A 26,158-nucleotide genomic window follows, 5' to 3' on the forward strand; every position below is an offset into this window, starting at 1 on the left:
TATGCTTGGCATGCCCTTGCCTGTATCTGCTATTTGAGTGCAGATGCATCTGAGTGATAGAAAGCCTTGTTTGCTCTAATTTTTTGAAGCATACTGAGTCAGGGCTCATGTTAAATTCTAAGGACATGGTGTCTGAAGTTCCCTTGTGGCTCAGCAGGTTAAGGGTCTGGCACTGTCACTGTTGTGTGGGTTTGATCTCTAGTCCAGGAACTTCCGAATGCCATGGCTGTAGCCAAAAAGAAAAAAAAAAAAAAGACATGCTGTCAAGCAAAACCCTTGAGTCACACTTAGTTGCCTGTGGTCAGGCAGAAAGGGCCGAAAACTAAAGGATCAATAGACCTTCCCCAAGCTTACTCAGCATTAGATGCTCATCAAGGTGTCTTGCCCACTTCTCACCTTCTTTTTCCTTCATGCACACAGTTGAAGCTTCATTAGGTTATATGAATATATGCTATGGCTCTACTGTTAATAATTTACAAGCTTTGGTACTACAACTATTAGCATCAAATGACACGGGACCCACCTCTCAACCAGTCATGGCACCAACGGTCAAAACAGACGGAGATCTACTACTGCCTACTGCCATTTCTTTTATACCCAATTGTGTACCAGGCACTGCACTAAGTGCTTATTTATTTCTCATGATAACCCTGTAGAGATCTGAATTCCTGTTTTATAGTTTAGGAAACAAGCTTGGAGAGAATGAGTTGGATTTTGTAGTAGGTAGGACTCTCTAAGAACCAGAATCCAAGCCCTTTTCACACCCACAGGTCCAGGTTTAGAAGGAAAGGAGCCTGGTTTCAGACTCCCCAACACTTGGATCAGTTAATCTGGAACTATAACCCGGGTCCCCTTAAGGCAAGGCTGCCACCAGAGACTACTGCCCTCAGCTGCTCTTCCATGGTGGTCTTTGGGACTTCTCAGTAGAATAGAAAAGGGGGAGGCTGTTGTTCATCTGAGCCAGAGAGGTTAAACGCCTTATATCACACAGCAGTCATGCTGCTCCCTCCAGTAGGCCCTTGCCTGTGTGCAAGCATGCCCCCTTCCCTCAAGTCTGTCTTCTCCCAGACTCAGGCCAGATGTTCCCTCCTGTGATAGCCCATGTGGTCCCCTGCATCCGGTCCCCTAGGGGGTTCTGGTTTTTGTTATCCTGGACTTTTCCTTTCCTCTTACGAGATGATCTGCCAGATCTCAGAATCTTTTCTTCAAAAAAAAAAAAAAAAAAACCACCCTCTGCTTTCACATCTGGTCTCAGTCTTACCTCTGATCTCAGGCCTGCTAATCTGTCACATGTGTGACACTGACTAGGTACCCGGAATAAAAGTTGATGTGTCTCCTGCTTCTCCACCTCCACTCCTGATATCTGGGCTTCATGGGGAAAGAAGGAATTGGCTAAGGGTCCTGTAGTATCTGACTTGATTGGATTTTTATTTTTATTTCCCCAGAAAGTGAGGTTAAGGACTGGAGGGTTTTGTGGATTGGACTTTGAAGGAGACCCGGGTCTGCTGTTAACTCACCATGTGACTTTGGGCAGGGACAGAAATATCTACCTCAGATGGTTGTTTTGAGGGTCAGTTTTGAGATATATAAAAAGTAGTTTTTTTTTTCCGGCTGTGCCCATGGCACTCGGAAGTTTCCAGGCCAGGATCAAACCCATGCCATAGCAGTGATCTGAGCCACAGCAGTGACAATGCTGGATCTGTAACCCACCAGGCCACCAGGGAACTCCTATAAAGAGTGTTATGTTAAGTTTTCAGAGTTGTGTCAGGCACCCAAGGGTAGGAGGGGGCTGTTGCGAAGGCAGAGAATTTAGAATATTTAGAAAATTAGACAGTACTTTACAAAAACCAGGAGTTCCTATTGTGGCTTAGCGGGTAATGGGTTAAGTATCTGCACTGCTGTGAGCTGTGGTGTAGATTGCAGATGCAGCTGGGATTCTGTGTTGCTGTGGCTGTGGCGTAGGCCACAGCTTGGATTTGACCCCTAGTCTGGGAACTTCCATATGCTGTACATGTGAGCCAAATCCAGCATTTGCTACATGGAGAAATGCAGGCCCAGAGTTTAAGTGATGTCCAGAGTCACCCTGCAGATCGAGGTATCCTGTTTGCTCCTTGCCTCCAGGCCAGAGCTTCTTCCTGTATATGAAGCCCCTCTCTGCCCACCTTCATGTGGTAGGCTGTGGTAGAAGGGTCTTGCTAGGCTAGAGGTGCTGGGATCTTTTTAGGGCCACACCCGTGGCATGTGGAAATTTCCTGGCTAGGGGTCAAATTGGAGCCACAGCTGCTGTCCTACACCACAACCACAGCAACTTGGGATCCGAGCTGCATCTGTGACCTACACCATAGTTCACAGCAATGCCTGATCCTGAGCGAGGCCAGGGATCTACCGCATCCTCATGGATACTGGTTGGGTTAGTTAACCGCTGAGCCACAATGGGAACTCCTCCAAGGCTCTACTTTTTGATTTGGGGAGGAAATCAGCTCACTCAATGGCTTGTAAATGTGCTTTCACCAAATTAGGTAATTTGGGAAGGTTATTTTTTATCATCATCATGATTATATTAATTTTCCTTAGTAGTTGTTTTTATTATAGCTCTGGTAGTCTATGCAGCCATTGGGCCCAGGAATTCTAAAGAGGAGCTCTAAAAGATGTAAAAACCTTCATAAGTCAAAGGCATGAAGCTATTTGCTGGGCTCCCCAGATACCAAGAAGGTACAGTCATCATTGTAATCGTCATTGTCATTTTCACCACCATCAGGTGGTGCCAACTCTCAGACTACAACTCCCACAGCCAGCTAGGAGAGCTGACAATAGCTACTGCTATTCCGTAAGCCATCAGTATAAAACTCCTTCCTGGAGTGAACATAAATATTCTGATGATTTAACTGAGAAAACAGAAGACATTCCTGCTGCACCTCCAGCCCCTCGACACACACACACCCTATGCCTCATAAAAAATATACTTGATGCATGGAAGAAGAAAGGGAGGAACAAGTTTATTCTAGACTAATCTGAAATTTACTACAGATGGTTTGGTTCATTCAATTAAGATCACATTCTTTTCTTTACCTATCCTGTCCCCTTCACACATAGAAATTGGTTTTTGGAGTTAAATTCCTTCATAACGTTCCCACTGTATGACTGAGGGTAATTTCCTGACAGTGGAAGGATGCTAGATCTGTGTGGTTGTTCAAACAGAGGAACTTAGAATAAGGATCCAAAGATTGCCAATTAGATTGGTCCATGGTCCACAAACCAAGAAGAGATCTGAGGTCCTGAGGACCAGCTACCTCTAAGGATAGTGGTTTTTGAAGTATACTGTTTCTGTAGAAACATAAACTTCAATTTCTACTTTTAAAAACTTTGAAGCCATTTAAAGGATGTGATAAAAACATACATGTTTAAATGTGCGAGGCACCAACTCTTAACATGTTGGAGCCCACCTGGACTAGATTTTGAAAAAAACCTCTTGCTGTTTCTGTTTAATAGAAGACTTCTGAGGTCACAGGATGAGCTGCTGAAACTTTTTTGAAACAACTCTGTGTGAATTGGACCTTTTGGGGTACTGTGCAATGAAAACAAAAGATGGAAACAAACTGGTTGTTGAAGCTGATGAGAGGGCAACTATTAATCTCTAATCTCCAATTTCAATTTTTTGTGTGCATCCTTATAACATTATAGTAACTTAAAGCTGTTTCTTTGTTTTTTGTTTTGGCTGTGCCCACGGCATGTGGAAGTTTCCAGGCCCGGGATCAAACCCATGCCACAGCAGCAACCCAGCCCACTGCAGTGACAACACTGGATCCTTAACCCACTGCACCACAAAGGAACTCCTTAAAACTCTTTTAATGTGTATTATATAATGAAGTTTCCCCCTTAAGAATTCAACTGAGGAAAGAGTACCTCTCCTAAAAAAAAATTAAAACCATTGCTTCAGATTATGATGTAGAATTTCTGGTGCTGAAGGTGTCTGCAGACTAAATCCAGAGTTCAGCTCTCTCATGGTGGCCAGTTGGGGATTTTACCCTGTAGCAATTACATTTTTTTTTTTTTATTGGAGAATTACCCCTTCCACATTATGAATAGACTTTGTGAGACTGTCTATCAAAATGAATCACCCTTTCCTAGGCACCACTTCAGGTCAAATTATCTCTCTTGGGAATCTGAATTATGAATGTGTCTATGTAAGAACTGAAATGACTAGGGTAGGGAGTGAGGAAGGATTCCTGAACACCTGTTGCCTACTTGTGAGAGCCCAAACTCTAGGCTGTCAGAATTAAAAATGCCTGGGGACCTATGGTCAATGTTCAGCTTGGGAGTGGGAGAAACTCAATCAGGTTTTCTCTCTTGGGAATTTGAATTATGACTGGTCCATGCAAGAACTGAAGTGGTTAGAGGTGACTTATTCCATAGTCTTGCCCTGAAAACACTGCTCATTTGTTTCTTTGACCTGGCTCTTTCCATGTCCTTCAGGGTCCTATCCTTTCTGAGGCCTGTTGTATGGATTTTCCTTGATTCTTTGAGGTCCTCAGAGCTTCCAGTAAACCCCCTTTACTTGTAGTAAAGTAGTATCGACCCCCTTTACTTGTTTCTTAGTGTAACCTTTTTTTGGGAAGTCTCTTAAGGTTCTAGGATCCTCAGGCCAAAGCCTTCTGGCTTTAGGGACCTATGGTAATGCCCAGTCACAACCAGCTACCCCGGTTGTATCCGCAGACCTCTTAGGACAGACAACCCAGTGACACTGTGTATGGAGTTGTAGCCATTCTTGTTTTTTCGGCGATGGGAGGAGCTCCTTAGAAGGGGGAAAGGGTGAAAGGCTGAATGGCAGTTCCTTAAAGGCTTCTTTCTGCTTTCCTCGTTTTCAAAGCAGCTTCGGGTGTTCCCAGGCTTAAAAACAGGGGGCAGCACGTCTCCCGCGGCCAGACCCGGAAAAGCGCTTACCAGGAGAGCAGTCTCAGGGCCGGTAACTGGGTTTCCACTGGCCTGGGAAAGAGCAAGCGCGCAGCCGGCGGGACTTCGGCGGTGAAGGAGACCCCGCGAAGGGAAATGGAGCTTTCGGATTCTTTAAAGAAACAGCCACACACCTTCGACCAGCCTGCGTGTATTTGGAATTTAGCAGAGCCCACGCCCAGTCTCCTTGAAGCCCCTCCTCCTGAAAGCTCCGCCCCAACGTCAGTAGCCACGCCCGCACCCGTTCCTAGGAAGCCACACCTACTGGAGATCAAGCGCCCCGGAGGGTCCCCCAGGTCTGGGGAACCTGGCCTTGCCGCGCCAGCCACCGGGAGGCAGGCGCGCTCAGCAGGTGGGGTTGAGCACGCGGCAGGAGCAGGCACTGCGGAAGAAGCGGCACTGGCAGAAGGCGCACGGGTCGCAGCAGGCGAGCGCCGGAGGCTTGCAGCTGTCGCGGTTGGCCACGCAGGGGGCAGGCCGCGGGGGCCGGGGCTGTGCCACCTTCTTCATCGAAGCCTTTTTCTGTGGGGAAACGCCGGGGCTGCCCAAGCCGTCCACCTCCGCCCGCCCCCACTCTTCCTCACCTCTGCCTGGGAACTCCTTGCCCCACCTGCCTCTATCCTCATCAAAATTTAACTGGCTTCGGTTTGGCCCTTTTCTCTCAGTAGGGGATCCCACTCAGCTCCACGGTTTTAAACTATCGTCTCTTTTTCTTCCCCTTCTGGTGTATCCGAATCCCTGTTAGTTCTACCTTCACAACAGATCTGGAGGCTATCCACTTCTTCACTAGCGCAGCTACCCTGGGTAGCAGTGGGAGGCCGCTGTCTGTTCTCTTTCCTCCTTACAGTCCATCTTCCAGTGCGCAAAAGGGACCTCTTGGAAGATCTATGATGGCTTAAAGTTACCCCCACCCCGCCTTGCCCCGCGGTTACTCTTTGCGCTTAGAATGAAACATAAACTTTACTTTGGTCCATGAAGCTCTCTGGCCGGCCCAGTTCTCCCACCTGTCTTTACCACACCTCCCCACCGGCCTGCCTTCTGTGCACAGAACACAGTAAATGAGTTCCTGCTGCAGGAGCCTTGAGTTTGCTACCCCCTTTCCTGGGGACATTCTTTGCTGTGCTGTCCAATAACAGGCAACCACTAGCCATATGTGGCTACTGAGTTCTTGAAATGTGTCTAGTGCAAGGGAGGAAATGAGTTTTCAAATTTAACTTTAATTTAAAATTTAAAGCTGAAAATACTGTAAAATATTTTCCCCTTTATTGGGGGAAACAACAACTTTGTTTTGTTAGGACTATAGCTCTAGTTTAAGCATAAAAAAATTAGCATCCAGGAGATCCCATCATGGCACAGTGGTTAACGAATCCGACTAGGAACCATGAGGTTGCGGGTTCGATCCCTGGCCTTGCTCAGTGGGTTTAGGATCCGGTGATGCCGTGCCGTGAGCTGTGGTGTAGGTCACAGATGTGGCTTGGATCCTGTGTTGCTGTGGCTGTGGTGTAGGCCGGTGGCTACAGGTCCAATTCGACCCCTAGCCTGGGAACCTCCATATGCCTCGGGAGCAAGAAAAGGCAAAAAGACAAAAAAAAAATTAGCATCAGAATTGAGAGTGCAAGTCACTCTCATTGCAAAAGACTCATTACAGAAAAAAAAATGTAAAATATCTTTTTTTTTTTTTTTTTTTTAGGGCAGCATATGGAGATTCCCAGGCCAGGGGTCCAATCAGAGCTACGGCTGCCGGCCTACACCACAGCCACAGCAACAGGGGATCCAAGCTGTGTCTTCAACTACACCACAGCTCACAACAGCCAGATCCTTGATCTATTGAGGGAGGCCAGTGATCGAACCTGCAACCTCATGGTTCCTAGTGGGATTTGTTTCCACTGTGCCACGACAGGAACTCCTAATATAAAATATCTTAATAACTTTTTATACTGAATACATATTCAAATGATAATATTTTGGATCAATTGGGTTAAATAAAATATTAACATTAATTGCACCTGTTTTACTTTTTTACAAATTTCTTTCTTTCTTTTTTTTTTTTGGCTGTGTGCTCAGCATGCAGAAGTTCCTGGGTCAGGGATTAAACAAACCTGTGCCACAGCAGTGACCCTAGTCACAGATGTGATGCCAGATCCTTAACCCGCTAAAGTATTAGGGAACTCCTTTTTTTACTTTTTAAAACGTGGCTACTAGAAAATTTTAAATTGTATATGTGGCTCATGTAGCATTTCTATTGGGCATTGCTGTTTAAGATTACTGACTTTCTCAGTCTTTAAGTGCTGCTCTCTTCTAGAGAACTTCCCTGACCACTCTTCCCTTCTTTCTGTCTCATCACCATGCTTTAATTCCTTCATGGTGTTTATCATTATCTGAGTTTATCTTATCCATTTATTAGTTTACTTGCTGTTCTATTTTCCCCAGAAGAGTGTAAACTCAATGAGAACAGCAATGTCTCTCATTCACTACTATAGTCCCAGCACCCAGCATATAAGTAGATTTTACAGTTCTGTCAATCCTCTGATCTACTCGTTAACAGAAGGCCTGAAGAGCAGAAACTTTATTGTGATCACCCAGTGCCAGATTTTATTCCTTCCCAATCCCTAGTTCAGCACTCCCTGCTCTGGTTACAGTTGCTCTGAAAAAATGAAGCATACCAAAATAGGGATAATGTGTGCATTTCAAAATGCCTTAGTCTAATATTTCCCAAAGTGTGGGAACCTGTACATGATAGTATGATTTTAGGTGATACATGAATATTAAATGATGGGAATCATATAGTGAGAAAGGATTCTTTTTTCAATAATGTCTTTCAACTTGCAAGGCTCATTTTGATGTCAATATATCCTTAATGCTTTCCCAACATTTTCTCATCTTCTTTTTTTTTTTTTTTTTTTTTTTTTTTAGGGCTGCACCTGCAGCATATGGAAGTTCCCAGGCTAGGGGGCTAATTGGAGTTACAGCTGCTGGCCTACACCACAGCCACAGCAACACCAGATCCGAGCCATGTCTGTGACCTACACCACAGCTCATGGCAATGCCGGATCCTTAACCCACTGAGAAGACCAGAGATCGAACTAGCAACCTCATGGTTCCTAGTCATATTCGTTTCTGCGTGCCACGACTGGAATTCATCTTCATTTTAACACAGAGAGCAAGCCTCAGATTTAGAGCTTTGGCAGGCAACACCAACCAGCTAAAATTCACTAAAAAAGTTTTCATTTTACTTATTTTTATAGTTACTTTCTATTAATGCCAAGTGATATGGTTTTCTATAACAGTTATATAATGTTTTAAGTTTTCACTTTAAACAAATATATTAAATAACTTGGTGAAACTCAGATATGGCAAAAATTGTAGAAATGGTTCTGAAATGACTGAGGTTTGGGAAACATTCATTAATCCGAAAGAAGAGTGATGGTGAAATTTTAGGTAGAGTGTAAGCTAGTATAGGAAGATGCTTTTTAGCAGATAAGCCATCTTGCCTAGCGAAGCTCAGCTTCTGAGGTCTGGTTCAGGGCTGGAGGCCAGGAAGTTTTTTGGTAGCTTTCAGTTTCTTTGGGGCATGTAGGCAGGAAAAATTTTTTAGTTCTTAGCTAGGGTTTGGGGGGTCCTCCCTTTTAAGTCTAGTCTCAACCCCACAATGAGAACTCCCAGGCCTACCTTGGAAGATCTCTTCTCCGCTTCTTTTCTGCTGATCTTTTTGGATTTCTTGTTCAGTGCTTCAAAGATAGACAAAACGAGCAAAGTCAGTTTCTGAGGACCCTGAGCTGCAATGAAGTGGGAGGAGCAGAGGGGGCTCTGGGAAGCCCCAGGGCTGGGGAGAGAATGAAAGGTTAACTGGATAGATCACATCTTGGGACTTAGGCCAGCAGATGTTTGTTAGCCTGGCTGTTGACCCGGGGCCAGGTACTGAGAGTTAAGAGTCCTCTGAGGGAAAGCAAAGGGGAAATCTAAGAAGGCCCTGGAAAAGGGACTCAGTGTCTTGTACATGGATGGACTTGTATTTCTTATAATTCTAGTTCTCATTTCTCAGAGTTTTGGAGCCAGGCATACCTGATTGAATCCTGACTGCCATATAACAGCTTTGTGGTTTGGGGCAACCTACTTAACCTCTTTATGACTCAGTTTTCTCATCTGCAAGCAGGGTATTGTAATACCTACCTTGAAGAGCTGTCTTGAGGATAAATGAGATATGTTTTTAAAGTGGAAAGTGTGGCACATTGAAGGTGATCAGTCATTGTTAATGTGCCCCAGTGCCTTCCCCGATATGTCTAGAATATTCTTTTTCTTTTCTTGTCTTTTGTCTTTTTTGTTGTTGTTGCCGTTGCTATTTCTTTGGGCAGCTCCCGCGGCATATGGAGGTTCCCAGGCTAGGGGTTGAATCGGAGCTGTAGCCACTGGCCTACGCCAGAGCCACAGCAACTCGGGATCCGAGCCGCGTCTGCAACCTACACCACAGCTCACGGCAACGCCGGATCGTTAACCCACTGAGCAAGGGCAGGGACCGAACCCGCAACCTCATGGTTCCTAGTCGGATTCATTAACCACTGCGCCACGATGGGAACTACAAATATTCTCTTTTTTAAGTGAGAGGCAAGTCAGTAAGGAATATTAGTTTTGAACTTAGGTTCTGGGTTTGAATTCTGGCTCTGCCAATTAAGAACTGTGTGCCCTATGTGAGCTACTTAACTTTCTTAAGCCTTAATTTCTTTAACCTGTGAAATAAAATAGGAATAAAAATAATACTTCATAGTGCCTAGCACAAAATAAGTACATGCATTATTATTACTATTATCAGATGGAGTCAAGATCTCCAATGTCAGGCTCTAATGCTCCCGGTATTTTTCCCTGAGCAGTCATTCTCAAATCTCAACCCTGACATGAAAGGACTAATTCATCCCTGACTTGGTAATATTCTACAGCATTTCCTAAAATTTTTACCATTGAAAAGAGTTCTGTGATTCAATAAGTTTCAGAAATGCTCAAGTTAAACCATATTCAGCAAGTGTCTTGACTTTAGGGTTTCTCAGAGCCTCTAACATGCTAAGTTGTATATTAGATGGGTGGCAGGCAGGGCTCTCCCAAATTAAACGAGTTAAGGGGCACTTTATTCCTCCAGGGTGGTTTTGAGGAATGAACATGAAGGAGTTCTGACTTATGGCAATGGATCCTGGTATCAGCTTAGGGAGTGTGTTTAACATCCTGCAGCCCCTTCTCATAGGCCAGAGCCCAGAGGCTGGGCCCCAGGCCAGGCTGCTTACCCACAATAGAGACAGAAGGGAAATCCAACAGGTTCATGGAGGAGTTGCTCCTTAGACTTCTTTCATCTTTGGACTTTTCCTCAGGTGCCAGGTGGCTGAAGGCAGTGAAGAAGCACAGGCATACCAGTAGGGTAGCTAAGAGGAGGCGAGTGACATCCATCCTGGGAGGCCTGAGTGAGACAGAGAAGTCAGTCAGGTGGGTCAGGGGTCCTGGCAAATGGATGTGCCCTCCTGCTTTCTTTGGGTTCCTTTGGGCTGGTACTCCGACCCCATTCCATATGCCAGTGTCCCAGTGGAACTGGAGGGCCAGCAAGGATTAGGACAGGGAAGGGGAACTGATGAAGGAAGAAGAGAAAAAAGGAGAGATGAGAGAGGAAGTGAGAAAGACAAGGAAGGTAGGAAGATTGAAGCAAAGAGAAAAAGAATGCATTGCAATTGCAACTGGTCTCTGCCCTACAGGAAGTGGGGTGCTTTTTTTTTTTTTTTTTTTTTAAGTCATTGGCCCCAGGAGATCTTATACCTGGACAGAGTTGTTGAAAGTTCCCCAATAAGGCCTCACAGTGGCAGAGGTTTATACTAAAGTGCAGAGAATAAAGCTTAATGAGAAAGATGCAGAGATAAATTGTTTCTTCAGACAAGCATGTATATCATTTGCTTATGCTGTATTCTGACACCCAGAGGAAATGAATCCAGGTAAAGTTTGTGTCAGGTGGATAGAATGGACCTGTTCACACAGGCTAACTAGATTTATTGATTTATTGCTAGCTGGATTTTGATGAAGCTAACAGATCCCAGAGTGGATTTCTTCCCATGAATGTCTAGGTTAGGCTCAATTAGGACTCACAGTTTCAGCAGCATCTTTATCTCCTCTGCACATGGCACCCCCCCCCCCACCATGATAGGCATGGCACAGAGAATAATAGGCATGGCACAGAGGGATAATAGGTGAGAAGAGAATAAAACAGTCTGTTCGTGCTGATGCTGCCCACTTCTGGGCTCAGCCTGGCAATTTCTAGCTTATTCCTCCTGGCCTTCAGATTGGCTAGAGTAAACGTTTCTCCATTTCTGTTACATTCCAAGAGAAAAGGACTCAACCAGCCAGGCCCGAACCTCCTCCTAAACTTGTTGAAGCTGGAGGGGGCGGTCCCTTCCTTTTGAAGTCCATCCTCTATCTCTCTCAGCTCGCTCTTCTGATTCCTTCTGATCCTTTCATCAATAGGCACGGGCCAGTCATGAACTGGCCACCAATTTTCTTGAGCCAGTGAAATGAGCACTGAGCTCAGAATCAGAATCAGAGCTTTGAGTTCTTCTCTTGGCTCAACCATTAGTAAATATGTGACTTGGGACAAATCCATTCTTTTTTTTTTTGATGGACTCAAGGTAAAATGAGGGGGGTGGGCTAGGACAGTGGTTTACATGGTTTACATTCATTTATCAGGGGAACACCTTCTTCAAATGAACTATGACTTGCAGAATCCCAATATATAAAACAGAAAGGCAACACAGGGGTTTCTTAAGCAGGTCGTATCTTTTTGTGTGTGTGGTGGGACAATATAGCTCCTCAGTCCCTAAAGCCCAAAACATTTCTTTTTTTTTTGTCTTTTTGCCATTTCTAGGGCCGCTCCCACGGCATATGGAGGTTCCCAGGTTAGGGGTCGAACTGGAGCTGTAGTCGCCGGCCTACACCAGAGCCACAGCAACTCGGGATCCGAGCCATGTCTGCGACCTACACCACAGCTTACAGCAACGCCAGATCCTTAACCCACTGAGCAAGGCCAGGGATTGAACCCAAAACCTCATGGTTCCTAGTCGGATTTGCTAACCACTGAGCCACGACGGGAACTCCCCAAAACATTTCTTGAGGCCCTAAGCTTCCTAGCTCCAAGCAGTTTGATCTCTGAGGTTTCTAGTCCCTGTCAGCAATAGTTAAACCAAACAAATCTTTGTCAGGAAAGCCTGAGGCGTAGTCATTTGTTCCATTCTCCCCTCTCAGAACTTTGTGCTGTTCTCTGTCAAATAAATCCCTTGTCACATTGTTTATGCGTTTGTCTCCCATTTGATTAAAAAAAGAGAGAGAGAAGCAATGTTTTACTTATTTCTCTGACTCTGTATCTGGCACAGTGACCAGCTCAGAGCAGTAACTTGGTAAACGCCAAATGGATACATACTCCTGTCTTAAACTAAGCTCTTCATTTTTCTGGCCTTGTGGGTTTCTGAAAAGAACATTGTTAGTTGCCTCTTTAGCATCAACTATGATCTTCCTCCTTTCTAAGAGGATTCTGGATTTCCTAGGTATATATTTTGGGTGACAGTGATCTTAGCTCCACATCCAGGGGAAGCCTTGACTTATTCATGACAAACAGTATAATCCCATCCCATCCTCCTAGTGATGGTTCAGGAATGGGGATGTGACTGAAGATGATATAGCCCAGAGGAAGTCCAGGCCTCTTTCTGATTATTTAAGGAAGCTCTTTCTCTCTCACTGAATATATAATAAAATGCCAGAAGTCCTCCTTAATGTTGGCAGGCATCTTATAAAGGGAAGCCAGCTTTAGGACAAAAGTGACACAATAAAAGGCAGATTGGATATATAGTAAGGAAGGACATTGGTAACATAATTAAGCTACTGGATCAGAACTTGCCTGAAGCCCATCATATCTGAATTTATCAGGTAAGCCATTACATTCCCTTTATTTATTATAAGTTTTCTGTTACTCTCAACTCAACGGATTCTAAAGGATAATTTTCCTTGTTATTTGCCCTGGAGTTGCATCTTAGTTAGGTCTAAAGTTAGACTCCAAGGGAGTTCCACTTGTGGGTCAGAAGAATCCATGAGGATACATGTTTAATCTCTGGCCTCAATCAGTGGGTTAAGGATTTGGTGGGTTGTTGCAACCTGTGGCATAGGTTACAGATCTGGCTCAGATCTGGTGTTGCCTGTGCCTGTGGTGTAGGTCTGCAGCTGTAGGTCTGATGGGACCCCTAGGCTGGGAACTTCCATGTGCCACAGGTGCAGCTATGGAAAAAAAAAGTGCAGAGTACAAATTTCCTCCAGCTGGGAAATGATGGCTTTATTTATTTATTTTTTAATTTTACACCAGAATAAGTAGTTGGCTTGCCTTTAGGGGTCATGTTGTATGAGAAAAATATTTTTCTTTGAACACCATCAGCATAGTGAAATGTTCATACTCTGAGAGAGGTGTACAGGAACCAGCTGAGGGAATAGTAGATCCCCAGCTCCCAGTTCTGGAGTGAGTATCTCCTTACCCAGAGCACAGGCTCCCTGGATGGGATGTTGAGCAGTATCACCTGCATATTTAAATTGCTCTTCTCCCCCTCTCAATCATTTACTAAGTACATACAGTTGACTTTGCATAAGTTAAATGTGAGCATGGTCTGGCTCCACTATACTCTCTTTGTCCAATCATGTTGGTTTTAATCTTTGACTCATTCTTTTTTTTTTTTTTTTGCTTTTTAGAGCTGCACCCATGGCATATGGAGGTTCCCAGGCTAAGGGTCGAATCAGAACTACAGCTGCCGGCCTACTCTATAGCCACAGCAACGCAGGGTCCCAGTCACGACTTCGACCTACATCACAGCTCACAGCAATCCTGGATCTGAGCTGCATCTGTGACTTACATCACAGCTCACAGCAACATCAGATCCTTAACCCACTGATCGAGGCCAGGGATCGAACCTGCAACCTCATGGTTCCTAGTCGGATTTGTTTCTGCTGCACCAGGAGGGAAACTCCTGACTCATTCTTTCCTGACCTTTATATCCTCTTACCAAATTTTTCCCACCCTTTAAATTATCTCACATTTTACATTTCCTCTTCACTCCAGCCCATTCCTTCTTCTCAGTGGAACCAGTCACACTGACTCCATCTCCTTGCCTTTGCTCTTGCTTCAACAACATTGTCCACTCTCTCCCCTCCCCTGGTCACGTTTCTCCCTTTCTCAGTGGAGCCAGACCATGCTTAAATATGCAGCTCAGTTCCAGCTCTAGCACAGTCCTCTTTCAGTCTCAGACAAGCCCAAATAGCTCTCACCCTTTTCTGAACTCCTCCAGCTCTTACCCTAAATACTACATTGCTTAGCATTTCATGGCTCTAAGTGTTCATGAGGTCATTCTCATCAATTAGACTTAGTTCTTTGTTTAAAGGAGGTAAAACAGTGCAGCTGAAAGAACAAAGGCTCTGCAGTCAAATATATGTGGCTTCACCACTTACAAGCTATGTGATGACAAGTTGCTTAATCATTCTGAGATTCAATTTCTTCATCAATGAAAACAGACCTTATTATACCCAATACACATGGTGTGCTGGAAATTAAAATAGGATCAGGAGTTAATGAAGTGCCTGGTGTAAACATTAGCTAACCACACTAAGTTCAATGGACATATGTTTATAGATGTTATATTCTGAAATTATATATATGTAATATATATATGCACAAAATATATATATATATATTTTTGCTTTCTAGGGCTGCATCTGCAGCATATAGAAGTTCCCAAGCTAGGGGTTGAATTGGAGCTGCAGCTGCCGGCCTAAGCCACAGCCATGACAACATGGGATCCTTAACCCACTGAGCGAGGTCAGGGATTGAACTCATAACCTCATGGATACTAGTCGGGTTCGTTACTACTGAGCTGCAATGGTAATTCCTGAAATTTTATATTTTTTAACTGTAAACTTTCTCATATAGTTTTTATTTTATTTATTTAGTGTTTTAGTTTTTTTGTTTTTTGTTTTTGTCTTTTGTCTTTTTAGGGCCACGTCCGAGGCATATGGAGGTTCCCAGGCTAGGGGTCTAATCAGAGCTGTGCTGCCGGCCTACACCACAGCCACAGCAACGCTGGATCCAAGCTGCATCTGCAGCCTACATCACAGCTCACGGCAACGCCGGATCCTTAACCCACTGAGCAAGGCCAGGGATTGAACCCACCACCTCATGGTTCCTAGTCAGATTCGTTTCAACTGTGCCATGACAGGAACTCCTAGTTTTGATTTTAATGCTGGAGAATGAGCATTAAAAGTTTAAGAAACTTAAAATGAGGGTGGGGGCCAGTTGTTTGGCTCCGCTCCTTCTGGAATATAATAGGCATGTAGACTATTGTTCCAACCCAAACTGGTAGGAGCAGGCTAGAATTTGGCCAGGCTGCTGTAATGGGAGCCTGTTCACTACATTGTGGCCTTGGACATTTTACTTAATTTCTCTGAGGCTTAGTATCCCCATTGCAAAGGAGTAGAAATTTTAGTTCTGAGGAATCCTCAGAGAGTTAATAAAAGATGGAAATAACTTTTCAATAAAGAAGCTAGCACAATGCTGGATATATAGCATCACTCAGTAAGAGTTTGCTTAAACTGCCTCTCTCTCCTGTTTGGGTCTCTCTCTGCCCTCTTTTTGGAAACAAGTCTCCTGCCTGGTTGATCCTGCCAGCAGCATGAACTGTATTCTCCTTGCTCGCTGGTGGTGACTTCATTTCATCTTGGTTCATAAGTCTATAGCTCTGGGTCTCTCTGGTGCTCCTAGCCTTCATTCTCAGCCACCAATGGCTCCAAACTGCCCAGGCCTACCCAAACCCCTTCTAATGGGGCCCAGAGCCTCATGGTTGCCTCCCAGCCGCTGTAACTCTGTCGTCATAACTGCCTATCCTAGTTTGCCTTTCTCTCTGTCTTAGATGCCAGGGCCACTTGGACTCTAGCTTCTTTTCCAGCTAAATGGATTTTTTTTTAGCCCGGTTCAGTGTAACTAGAGCCAGCAGGATCGTCTGGGATGGCTAACTGGTTAGGACTGAAGAAAATGGGCTGAAATATATTTGAACGATTTCCTCCATTCCTTCCTTTTCAATTCCTGGGCCCTCACTTCCCAGCAGGGACTCCTTTTTCTAATGATGCAGTTGGCCTACTCAGCTTGGAGAACAATTTCTCCTTCTCTTTTGTTTCCCACACCGAATCAGTTAGTCATTAAATTCTAGTGATTTTCATTCCCCCCGTTTCTCCCTCCTTCCCTTTCCATTCCTTCTGTCCCTAGTAGCCTAATTCTCCTGCCTGGTCTTCTATCACCGCCTCTTCACTGGCCTCCTTGACTGTAGAACATATATAACCAAGCTAAGCTTCCTTTTAAATAAAGTCCCATTTTCATCCATTCATTCATTCATACATTCATTCATCTAGTTAACAAGTATTTGTTAAATACCTACTATGAACCAGTGGTAAGCTAGATTCTTTGGTTACGATGGTGACTGAGATACCCAATGATTGCTGCCTGTCTTTACAGAGTGTACATTCTATCAGGAAAAACTGACAAGTTATTCAAACTAATGCATGGGCTAGGGAAAGTCTCTTGAAGCAAGCTGCATTGAAGCCGAGAACAGAGGCCTGATTTGGAGTTAGCTAGGTTGGAGAAGAGGGTGGAGGTGGTAGTAGTGTTGCAGACACTGAGAATCACACATATGAAGATCCAAAGGTAAGAAAGGCTGTGCATTTGAGGAACTACAGAAGATCAGTAAAGTTGGCAAATAAACATTAACAGGCGATGGAGGCAGGGGCCAGATCATGATGGGACTTGTAAACTATGGTAGGGAGTTTGGACAATATATATATATTTGTCTTTTGTCTTTTTAGGGCTGCACCTATGGCATATGGACAGGTGGAGATTCCCAGGCTAGGGGTCGAGTCGGAGCTACAGCTGCTGGCCTATGCCACAGCCACAGCAACGAGGGATCTGAGCCGTGTCTGTGACCTACACCACAGCTCATGGCAACACTGGATCCTTAACCCACTGAGCAAGGCCAGGGATTGAACCTGAGTCCTCATGGATTCTAGTCAGGTTCGTTAACCTCTGAGCCACGACGGGAACTCTGACAATATCTTAAGTTCAGTGGAAAATGACCGAAGAGTTTTGAACGGGGGGGGGGGGGGGACTTAATCGGATTTGCATTGTACCAAGACCCCTCTGACTGGGGTGTGGAGACGGAGGACAGGGAGGAAGGAATACCAATTAAGAGGCTGCCGCTGGATTCTAAGCAATGTCATTCCTCGGCAGGGGTTACCCTGATAACCAAATGAAATACATAATCCTACCTGCCCTCTGCATTCCTTTCCAGCTTTATTTTTTCTTACAGGAAGTATACATCCCAGCCAAGCTTGGCTACTTCCTGGTCCCCATACAAAATTCCTCTTTACCACTTCTTAAGCCTGACTATGTCTGACCTAAGCATAGCACTTAGCTTGGTATACAAGCATTTATTTACTTATCATTTGTCACAGTCCACACTGAAGCTGAATCTGTAGCACTCAGTGACTGCAGTATTCATTTGCTCTTTCCATATTCCATGTAGCATTTGTACAGTCTTCAAGCTAAGAATGGTTTCCACATTTTTATTTTTGTTTACTTATTTAAATATCTTTTAATTTTGGCCGCACTTGCAGCATGCAGAAGCTCCTGGGCCAAGGATTGAACCCAGGCCACAGCAGTGACATGAGCCACAGCAGAGACAACACCAGATCCTTAACCGCTGAACGACCATGGAACTCCTTTTTGTACATTTTAATTAATTATGGCTGCACCGTGGCATGCAGAAATTCCCAGGTCAGAGACTGAACCCTAGCCATAGCAGTGACCCAGGCCCCTGTAGTGACATGCTGGATTCTTAACCTGCTGTGCCAAAAGGGAACTCTGGTTTTCACATTTTTAAAGCGTACTATTAAAAAAAAAATTCAAGGAGTTCCCATTGTGGTGTGCAGGTTAAGGATCTGGTGTTATCTCTGTGGTGGTGTGGATTTGATCCCTGGCCCAAAGCAGTGGGTTAAAGGATCTGATGTTCCCACAGCTATGGTGTAGGTCTCAGTTGTGGCTCAGATTTGATCCTTGGCCCAGGAACTTCCATATGCCATGGGTGTGGCAAAAAAAAAAAAAAAAATCCAACAGAGACTCTACGTGGTCCACGAAACATAAAATTTACAGTCTGTCCTTTTACAGAAAAGTATGCTTACCCTCTTTAAGTATTGTGAGAATCGTGAGGAACTATTAAGCGAGCACATTGTATTTGCTCTATCAATATCTTTTTTTTTTTTTTTTTGTCTTTTTAGGGCTGCACCTGAGCCATATGGAAGTCCCCAGGTTAGGGGTCAAATTGGAGCTATAGCTGGTGGTCTATACCACAGCTACAGCAACTTGGGATCTGAGGTGTGTCTGTGACCTACACCACAGCTCATGGCAACCCTGGATCCTTAACCCACTGAATGGTGCCAGGGATCAAACCTGCTCTTCATGGATGCCAGTCAGATTTGTTTCCACTGAGCCACGATGGGAACTCCTCTATCAATATCTTTTAATTGGTGAAGTAATTAATTGCTTTGTTGAATAAAGGTATTGATGACATTTTTAAGAAGATAAATGCAACTGGACAACTACATATAAAAGAATGAAGTTAGATATTCTCTAATACCATATACAAAAATAAATTCAAAATGGATTAAAGACTTAAATGGAAGACCAGATACTATAAAACTCCTAGAGGAAAACCTAGGCAGATTACTTTTTGATATAAATCACAGTAATATTTTTGTGGCTCTGTCTCCTAGAGTAGTGGAAATAAAAGCAAAAACAAAGAAATGGGACATAGTTAAACTTAAATGCTTTTGTATGGTAAAGGAAACTATAAACAAAACAAAAAAAACAACCTATGGACTAGTAGAAAATATTGCAAATGATGCTACCAATCAGGGATTAACTTCTAAAATAGACAAACAGCTTATACAACTTAATATAAAAAAATCCAATCAAAAAATGGGCACAAGATACAAACAGACGTTTCTCCAAAAAGACATAAAGATGGCCAACAGGCACATGAAAAGATGCTCAAGATGGCTAATTATTAGAGAGATGCAAATCAAAACTACAATTAAGTATTCTCTCACACTGGTCAGAATGGCCACCATTAAAAAGTCTACAAATAAATGCAGGAGATGGTGTAGAGAAAAAGGAACTCTCCTACACTGTTGGTGGGAATGTATATTGGTGCAGTCACTATTGAGAACAGTATGCAGGTTCATTAAAAAACTTAAAATAGAATTACCATATAATCCTACAATCTCACTCCTGGGCCTATATCCAGAGAAAACTCTAATTTGAAAAGATACTGGAACCCCAATGCTCATAGCAACACCATTTATAATAGCCAAGATATGGAAGCAAATTAAATGTTCATCTACAGATGAAGGATAAAGAAGATGTGGTACGTATAAACAATGGAGTAATACTCAGCCATAGAAAAGAATGAAATAATGCCATTTGCAGCAACATGGATCGACTTAGAGATTATCATATTAAGTGAAGTAAGTCAGACAAAGACGAATACCATATGATATCACTTATATGTGGAATCTTAAAAAGTGATACAAATGCCATTTGCAGCAACATGGATCTAGAGATTATCAACCTAGAGATTATCATATTAAGTGAAGTAAGTCAGACAAAGACAAATACCATATGATATCACTTATATGTGGAATCTTAAAAAGTGATACAAATGTATTTACAAAACAGAAATAGACTCACAGACATAGAAAATAAACTTACAGCTGTCAGGGTGGGTATCAGGTGGGGGGAATAAACTAAGAGTTTGGGATTAACATATGCACAGTACTATATATAAAATAGAAAAACAACAAGGACTTACTGTATATAGTACAGGGAACAATATTCAATATCTTGTAATAACCTATAATCTAAAAAAGAACAGATGTGTATAACTGAATCACTTTGCTGTACACTTAAAACTAATACAACATTGTAAATTAACTATACTTCAATTGAAAAAATGAAAAGACATGGAGTTCCCATCATGGCTTAGCGGAAATGAATCTGACTAGCATCCATGAGGACACAGATTTAATCCCTAGCCTTGCTTAGTAAGTTAAGGATCTAGCATTGCCATGAGCTGTGGTGTAGGTTGCAGACTTGGCTCATATCTGGTTGTTGCTATGGCTGTGGTGTAGGCCAGTGGCTACAGCTCCGACTTGACCCTAGCATGGGAACCTCCATATGCTACGGATGCAGTCCTAAAAAGACAAAAAATAAAAGAAAATAAAAAATAAATAAAAAATGAAAAGACAAATATGATTTTGGAAAGATAACTTGTGCCAGTACTAACTAATAATACTTCTCATTAGTTTATCGGTTTTCGGATTTGCTTAGGACAGAGATAGGTCCTAAGACGACAAGAGTTAGGACTGGCAAGTTTTTTTTTTAAGGCTGCAACTGTGGCATATGGTAGTTCCCAGGCTAAGGGTCGAATTGGAGCTGCAGGTATGGTCTACATTATAGCCACAGCAATGCTGGATACGAGACATATCTGTGACCTGTGCCACAGCTTGTGGAAATACTGTATCCTTAACCCACTGAGCAAGGCCAGGGATTGAGCTCATGTCCTCACAGACATCATGTTAGGTTCTCAACCCACTAAGCCATGACAGGAACTCCAGGACTGGTAAGTTTTGATTATTAGAGATAGAGGGGGAAATCTCCATAATGAAAAGTTATAAAAATGTTTTCAAACTTTCTATTAACCATGCTGCCAGAATTCATACAGATTCAATTCAATAATACCTGGAATATGAATAAAAAATATAATCATTGTTGGAGTTCCTGTCCTGGCGCAGTGGAAACGAATCCTACTAGGAACCATGAGGTTGTGGGTTCAATCCCTGGCCTTGCTCAGTGGGTTAAAGATTCGGCGTTGCCGTGAGCTGTGATATAAGTTGCAGACGCAGCTTGGATCTGGCATTGCTGTGGTTGTGGTGTAGGCTGGCAGCTACAGCTCCGATTTGATCCCAAGCCCGGGAACCTCCATATGCCACAGGTTCGGCCTTAAAAAGACAAAAGACAAAAAAAAAAAAAGCAATATAATCATTGTAAATTACAAGATGGTATATTGATTAGTTATATAAAATTAAATGTGTATTTTAAGATTTTATTTTATATCCCCAATCTCTTTTAAGAGCAATTTTGTATTTACTTTTGGCCTTCTGATTATTTCTTAAGAGAGCATTTCTTCAAGTAGCAGAGCTGTAGCAGCAGTGGGTATTAATTAGAAGGACAAATCAGAAATAAATGCAACTTGAAAAGAAAAAAAGGAAGGAAAGGATGGAGAGATGGTGGAATGGGTTGGGGGGAAGCTCTGATTAAGGAAAAGCACTGATTAAGGAAAGTCACGAGTCATCATTAATTGAGAGGCAATATATATAGTTATTCTATTTCTTGGGCTTCCTTATCATAAATTATATAAAACTGACCAAAGAAGCATGTTGGAATTCCTGCAAAGAAGTAAAAGGGCAACTGAGAAATCTGAGTTGGAAAAGGAGTGGCTGGGATCTTGGGAAGAATAACTGAAGACCCAAAGTCCACATTTATCACTTCCTTTGAACACCTGATAATGCAGGAAGACGATCACTTCCCCATCAGAGCAGCCAGCAGGCCTAATGTAAATACTAGCCACTGCACAGTGGGCAGGGAAGAGATCTCACCAGGTAACATCTCCAGACTAATTCAGCATATTGTGAATCTGAGGGCTTAATTTTTTTTTCTTATTTGTCTTTTTGCCTTTTCTAGGGCCACTCCCGCAGCATATGGAAGTTCCCAGGCTAGGGGTCTAATCAAAGCTGTAGCCACCAACCTATGCCAGAGCCACAGCAATGCTGGGATCCGAGCCGCGTCTGCGACCTACACCACAGCTCATGGCAACGCTGGATCGTTAACCCACTGAGCAAAGGCAGGGACCAAACCCGCAACCTCATGGTTCCTAGTCGGATTCATTGACCATTGAGCCACGACGAGAACTCCCTGAGGGCTTAATTTTTTAAAAAAATTTCCTTTGCTGTGCAAACAACTCAAGGAATAAAGGTAAAATACAATTTCTTAGAACCTAAGTAACTTAGTGGAAATATAAAACCAGACTAAGTCTAGGAAGAGGGAAGTCTCAGTGGAATTAATCTTATTTGTGTATTAGGAGAGGGTAAGAAAGAATATTCTTTACACCAATCCTGGGGAGATATGTAGATTCTAAATATAATATACGTCCATAATAACTAGTTGTATTATGATTCTTGGGATCAGATTTTCCTTAGCATTCAGAATTTTGTGGATTTTAGAAAAACAATGTAATCTATATGCTATACTAAACCACATATAAGGGGTCTGGGAGCACTCAGAACAAAAATATTCATGCTTCTGCAACAAAAATGTGTGAACAAAGACTAAACAAAGACTATGAATTGATTTGTATCAATTCAGGACAGGTTTTGTTGCCAAACGAGTTACCAAAGGGAAAAAAAACCTTTCAGTTTTCAGAACTTTGGGATTTTACAATGTCAGGTAACAGATTATGGACCTATAAAACTCTCATTGGTGTTACTACTCAATATAAGACACACACTCTCATCTAGCAATACAAGATCATGATGCTGACAAGCAATGACTAACTGCGTAATTGCTTTTCTCGAGAATAATTTGTCCTTCCACTTTGTAGTGGCGAAGAATGTTCTTTGATCTGTGATATCACTGATGACACCTCTTCCTTTAAAATTCATCATCTGCTTTAAGTTATTGCTTAGGATTTATGATGAGTTTCTCTTCAGCATGTGGATATAAAAAAATCTAAGTTACATGGACATACCTGCCATCTAAGTAGCTGTGTGACCCTGGGCCCATCTGGGCCTCTGCTTTCTTATCTGTAAAATAAGAGGCTAGAACCATGACTCACTACACATTACCAGGGATAGAGTAGAACCTTAATAAAGATTTATTTAATGAATGAAAGAATCTAAAGATCTTCTATTCTAAAATTCTATGAATCCATAATTTCTTATTCCTGCTTACCAGGTGTTGGGGCAGGGTAGGCAGTTATACAAAGAATGAGTTTGTAAAGACCACTTGTTGTGTATCCTGAATAGTTGAAGGATTTATAAATGCATGAATGTGACTGAATCTGATTAAACTCTGGAAAAGAGGGCATGGAAAATCATGGCTAAATGCAATTGGTTTATATACCCACAGGAGTCTTATTGATGTATGTGTGTGCATGAGTGAACATGAGTACTGAAGTGTAAGGGCTCTGATTGAGGGAATATGGACAGCAGTGTCCAGAGCACCTTTGAGTATGGTAAAAAATACAGTGTACACTGAGTGTACCCTGCAGACATCCCCTGAGCTATGGCACTGGGGATGGCCTGATATCTCAAACTTTTAAGGTCAAGGCCTCGGTTCCCAAAGCAAAAGAAAGGATTATAGTGTTCCAGGGATGGGGTATGGCTAGCCAATTACTGGGACAGAGGTATAGTGAGAGATGAGAACTGAGGAAGAGGTGAAGGCAGGAGAGTCTTCTTGAAGACAGTGAACAATATCAGCTACTGACTAGGTATTAATAAGTTGCAGTCCAGACAGCCTGCCCTGGGCTATGCTGGTGTACCTCTGAGGGGAGCCAGGGTGTCTGGGCAGCCAGCAAGCTGGCATTGCAGGGGAGGGAACTGGGCTCAGTTCACTGTAATAGTGGCTTCCATCAGTCTTGCCAAACACCAATGGCTAGGGATCTGGTGAAGCTCATCCCTATGAGGAGAAAATTGGGTAGGGGTCCAACATGAAAGAGGAACTCATATAGGCTAGCAGTAATGGAGGCAGATTTCCCCTGACTAATCTTTTGGAACAAAATATATACTTGGGAAGAATGGGAAATTAGCAGGAGAGACTATTAAAGTTAAAATTGTCTGCAAAATTTTGTGCATATGTGCATTTTTCTAGGGAGAAGTTCCATAGTTTCTCTGTATCCATAAGGAGGTCTCTAGCTCCTAAAAATCTCAGAATCATTCAGCTCCTAGGAGCTAAAATGTAGACCGCCTTCTTTGTATATGTTCCTGCAATCTGACAGGGGCTCATTGTAAATTACAGGCACATGAGAGCAGAGGTTTTTTAAGGTTTTTTTTTTTTTTTCTATTTAGGCAATACTTATGTAATATGGTTGGGAGAGTGTGCTTATTGGAAGGTATATCATGTCAGACTAGTGATGGTTTAGAATATATTAAAGAAATACAACACTGAAGCAACTGAAGAATTTGAGTAGTGTGGTCCCATTTGCAAACAAATGTTAAAAACTCCCTTAAATGTGTATATGTTCCCATATGCAAAGAAAAAAGGCCTGGAAGAATATACATTAACATTTTAATAACAATTACTTCTTAGGAGTGGAACTGAGTATGGAGAATGAAGTACAGACAGGCACTTCTTCATGAATTTCTGTATTTGAATTTTGTTATAAGCATATTATTACTTTGTAATAAGAAACAATAAAGGAACATAGAAATAAAATACCAGGAGTTCCCACTGTGGCTCAGTGGGTTAAAGATCTGGCTAGTAGCCATAAGGATGTGGGTTCGTTTCCTGGTCTTGCTCAGTGGGTTAAATGATCCAGGGTTGCTACAAGCTGCGGTGTAGGTAGCAGACTCAGCTTGGATCCTGGGTTGCTGTGGCTGTGGTGTAGGCTGGCAGCTGCAGTTCTGTTTGGACCCCTAGCCTGGGAACTTCCACATGCTGTGGGTGAGGCCCTAAAAAGATTAAAAAAAAAAAAAAAGGAAAAGAAAGAAAGAAAATTCTAGATGCTCCTTGACACACCAAAGGATTTAAAGAAGCTGGATGGAGAGTTATATCTGATTTGTGACAATGAGGCTGGGGAATTTGCAAGACCCTCCTTCCCTTTTGTACCTCAGGTTTAGGGTGCAGCTTGCTCTCAGCACCTACTGCTCTGTCTTCCCAAGCCACTGCAGTGACAACACTGGATCTTTAACCTGCTGCGCCACAAGAGAACTCCAGCAGTAGGGCTTTCTTATAGCAAATCTTCCTATTACCTAGGGCTCCTTCTCCGCCTTGGAACATTCTTGAAGACTATTACTCTTTTGGCTCATCAGCCACAGTTTCTGATATGCCAAAACCTGGGAGAAATAAAACACTCAATTTTTGCTGTGGTTTAGTTTCTCAGCCAAATTAGCTGAACCAAATACTGAGGGTCAGAGCCCCAGGAGAAATACCTCTCATTCACAGTTACCACAGGTTCAGCAGCTACATAAGGATCCCACTGCCTTCAAACACCTTTCATCCACCGGGGCAGCCGATGACATGCAACCACGACAAGTGCCTGGCTAGGCTGGGCTTGGGAGATTTCACCAGGGATATTAGCCCATTCCCTAATGTTCACTCAGGCTTATAAGTGATGATAATTTCTGGGGTAGCAGAAGAGTGGCAATACTTTATTTTGTTTTGTCCTGAGAATAGCCAATAAAGCAACAAATATTTTTTTTGTCTTTTTTTTTTTTTGTCTTTTTGGCATTTCTTGGGCTGCTCCCGCGGCATATGGAGGTTCCCAGGCTAGGGGTCAAATCGGAGCTGTAGCCACTGGCCTATGCCAGAGCCACAGCAACGCGGGATCTGAGCCGTGTCTGCAACCTACACCACAGCTCACGGCAACGCCAGATTGCTAACCCACTGAGCAAGGGCAGGGATCGCACCCGCAACCTCATGGTTCCTAGTCGGATTCGTTAACCACTGCGCCACGACAGGAACTCCCCAGCAACAAATATTTTTTGAATGCCATGGGAAGCCATCCCTTCCAGAGAGTTAATTCTTCTCTCCTCCCTAGACACATTGTACTGTAATGAGTTGTGAACTAGGTAAGTGATTCTAATTTATTATTATTATTATTATTATTATTATTATTATTATTTGGTCTTTTTAGGGCTACACTTGTGGCATATGGAAGTTCCCTGGGCAGGGATTAAACCCCAGCCACAGCTGAAATCAGAGTCACAGAATGACAACCAGATCCTTAACCTGCTGCACCACAGAACCCCCTGCCTGTCTCTTCTAGATTGAACACTCATTAAG

The 26,158-nt window shown here is 43.1% G+C and overlaps 1 protein-coding gene across 2 annotated transcripts in view; it reads right to left on the bottom strand.

The window, feature by feature from the left end:
- Positions 1 to 4,748: 4,748 nt before the first annotated feature.
- ASIP (agouti signaling protein) overlaps positions 4,749 to 26,158 on the bottom strand; it is a 185,404-nt gene continuing 163,994 nt past the window's right edge. For both annotated transcript variants that reach the window (XM_047771291.1, XM_047771290.1), the window contains 3 exons: positions 10,221 to 10,390; positions 8,620 to 8,678; positions 4,749 to 5,472 (listed from right to left, as the gene is read on the bottom strand). In XM_047771291.1, coding sequence (XP_047627247.1) covers positions 5,296 to 5,472; positions 8,620 to 8,678; positions 10,221 to 10,380 — 396 coding nt within the window. In that variant the 5' untranslated portion in view covers positions 10,381 to 10,390 and the 3' untranslated portion in view covers positions 4,749 to 5,295. The remainder of the gene's footprint in view (positions 5,473 to 8,619; positions 8,679 to 10,220; positions 10,391 to 26,158) is intronic.

Source organism: Phacochoerus africanus, chromosome 3 (assembly GCF_016906955.1).
Source record: "Phacochoerus africanus isolate WHEZ1 chromosome 3, ROS_Pafr_v1, whole genome shotgun sequence".
Lineage (NCBI taxonomy): Eukaryota > Metazoa > Chordata > Mammalia > Artiodactyla > Suidae > Phacochoerus > Phacochoerus africanus.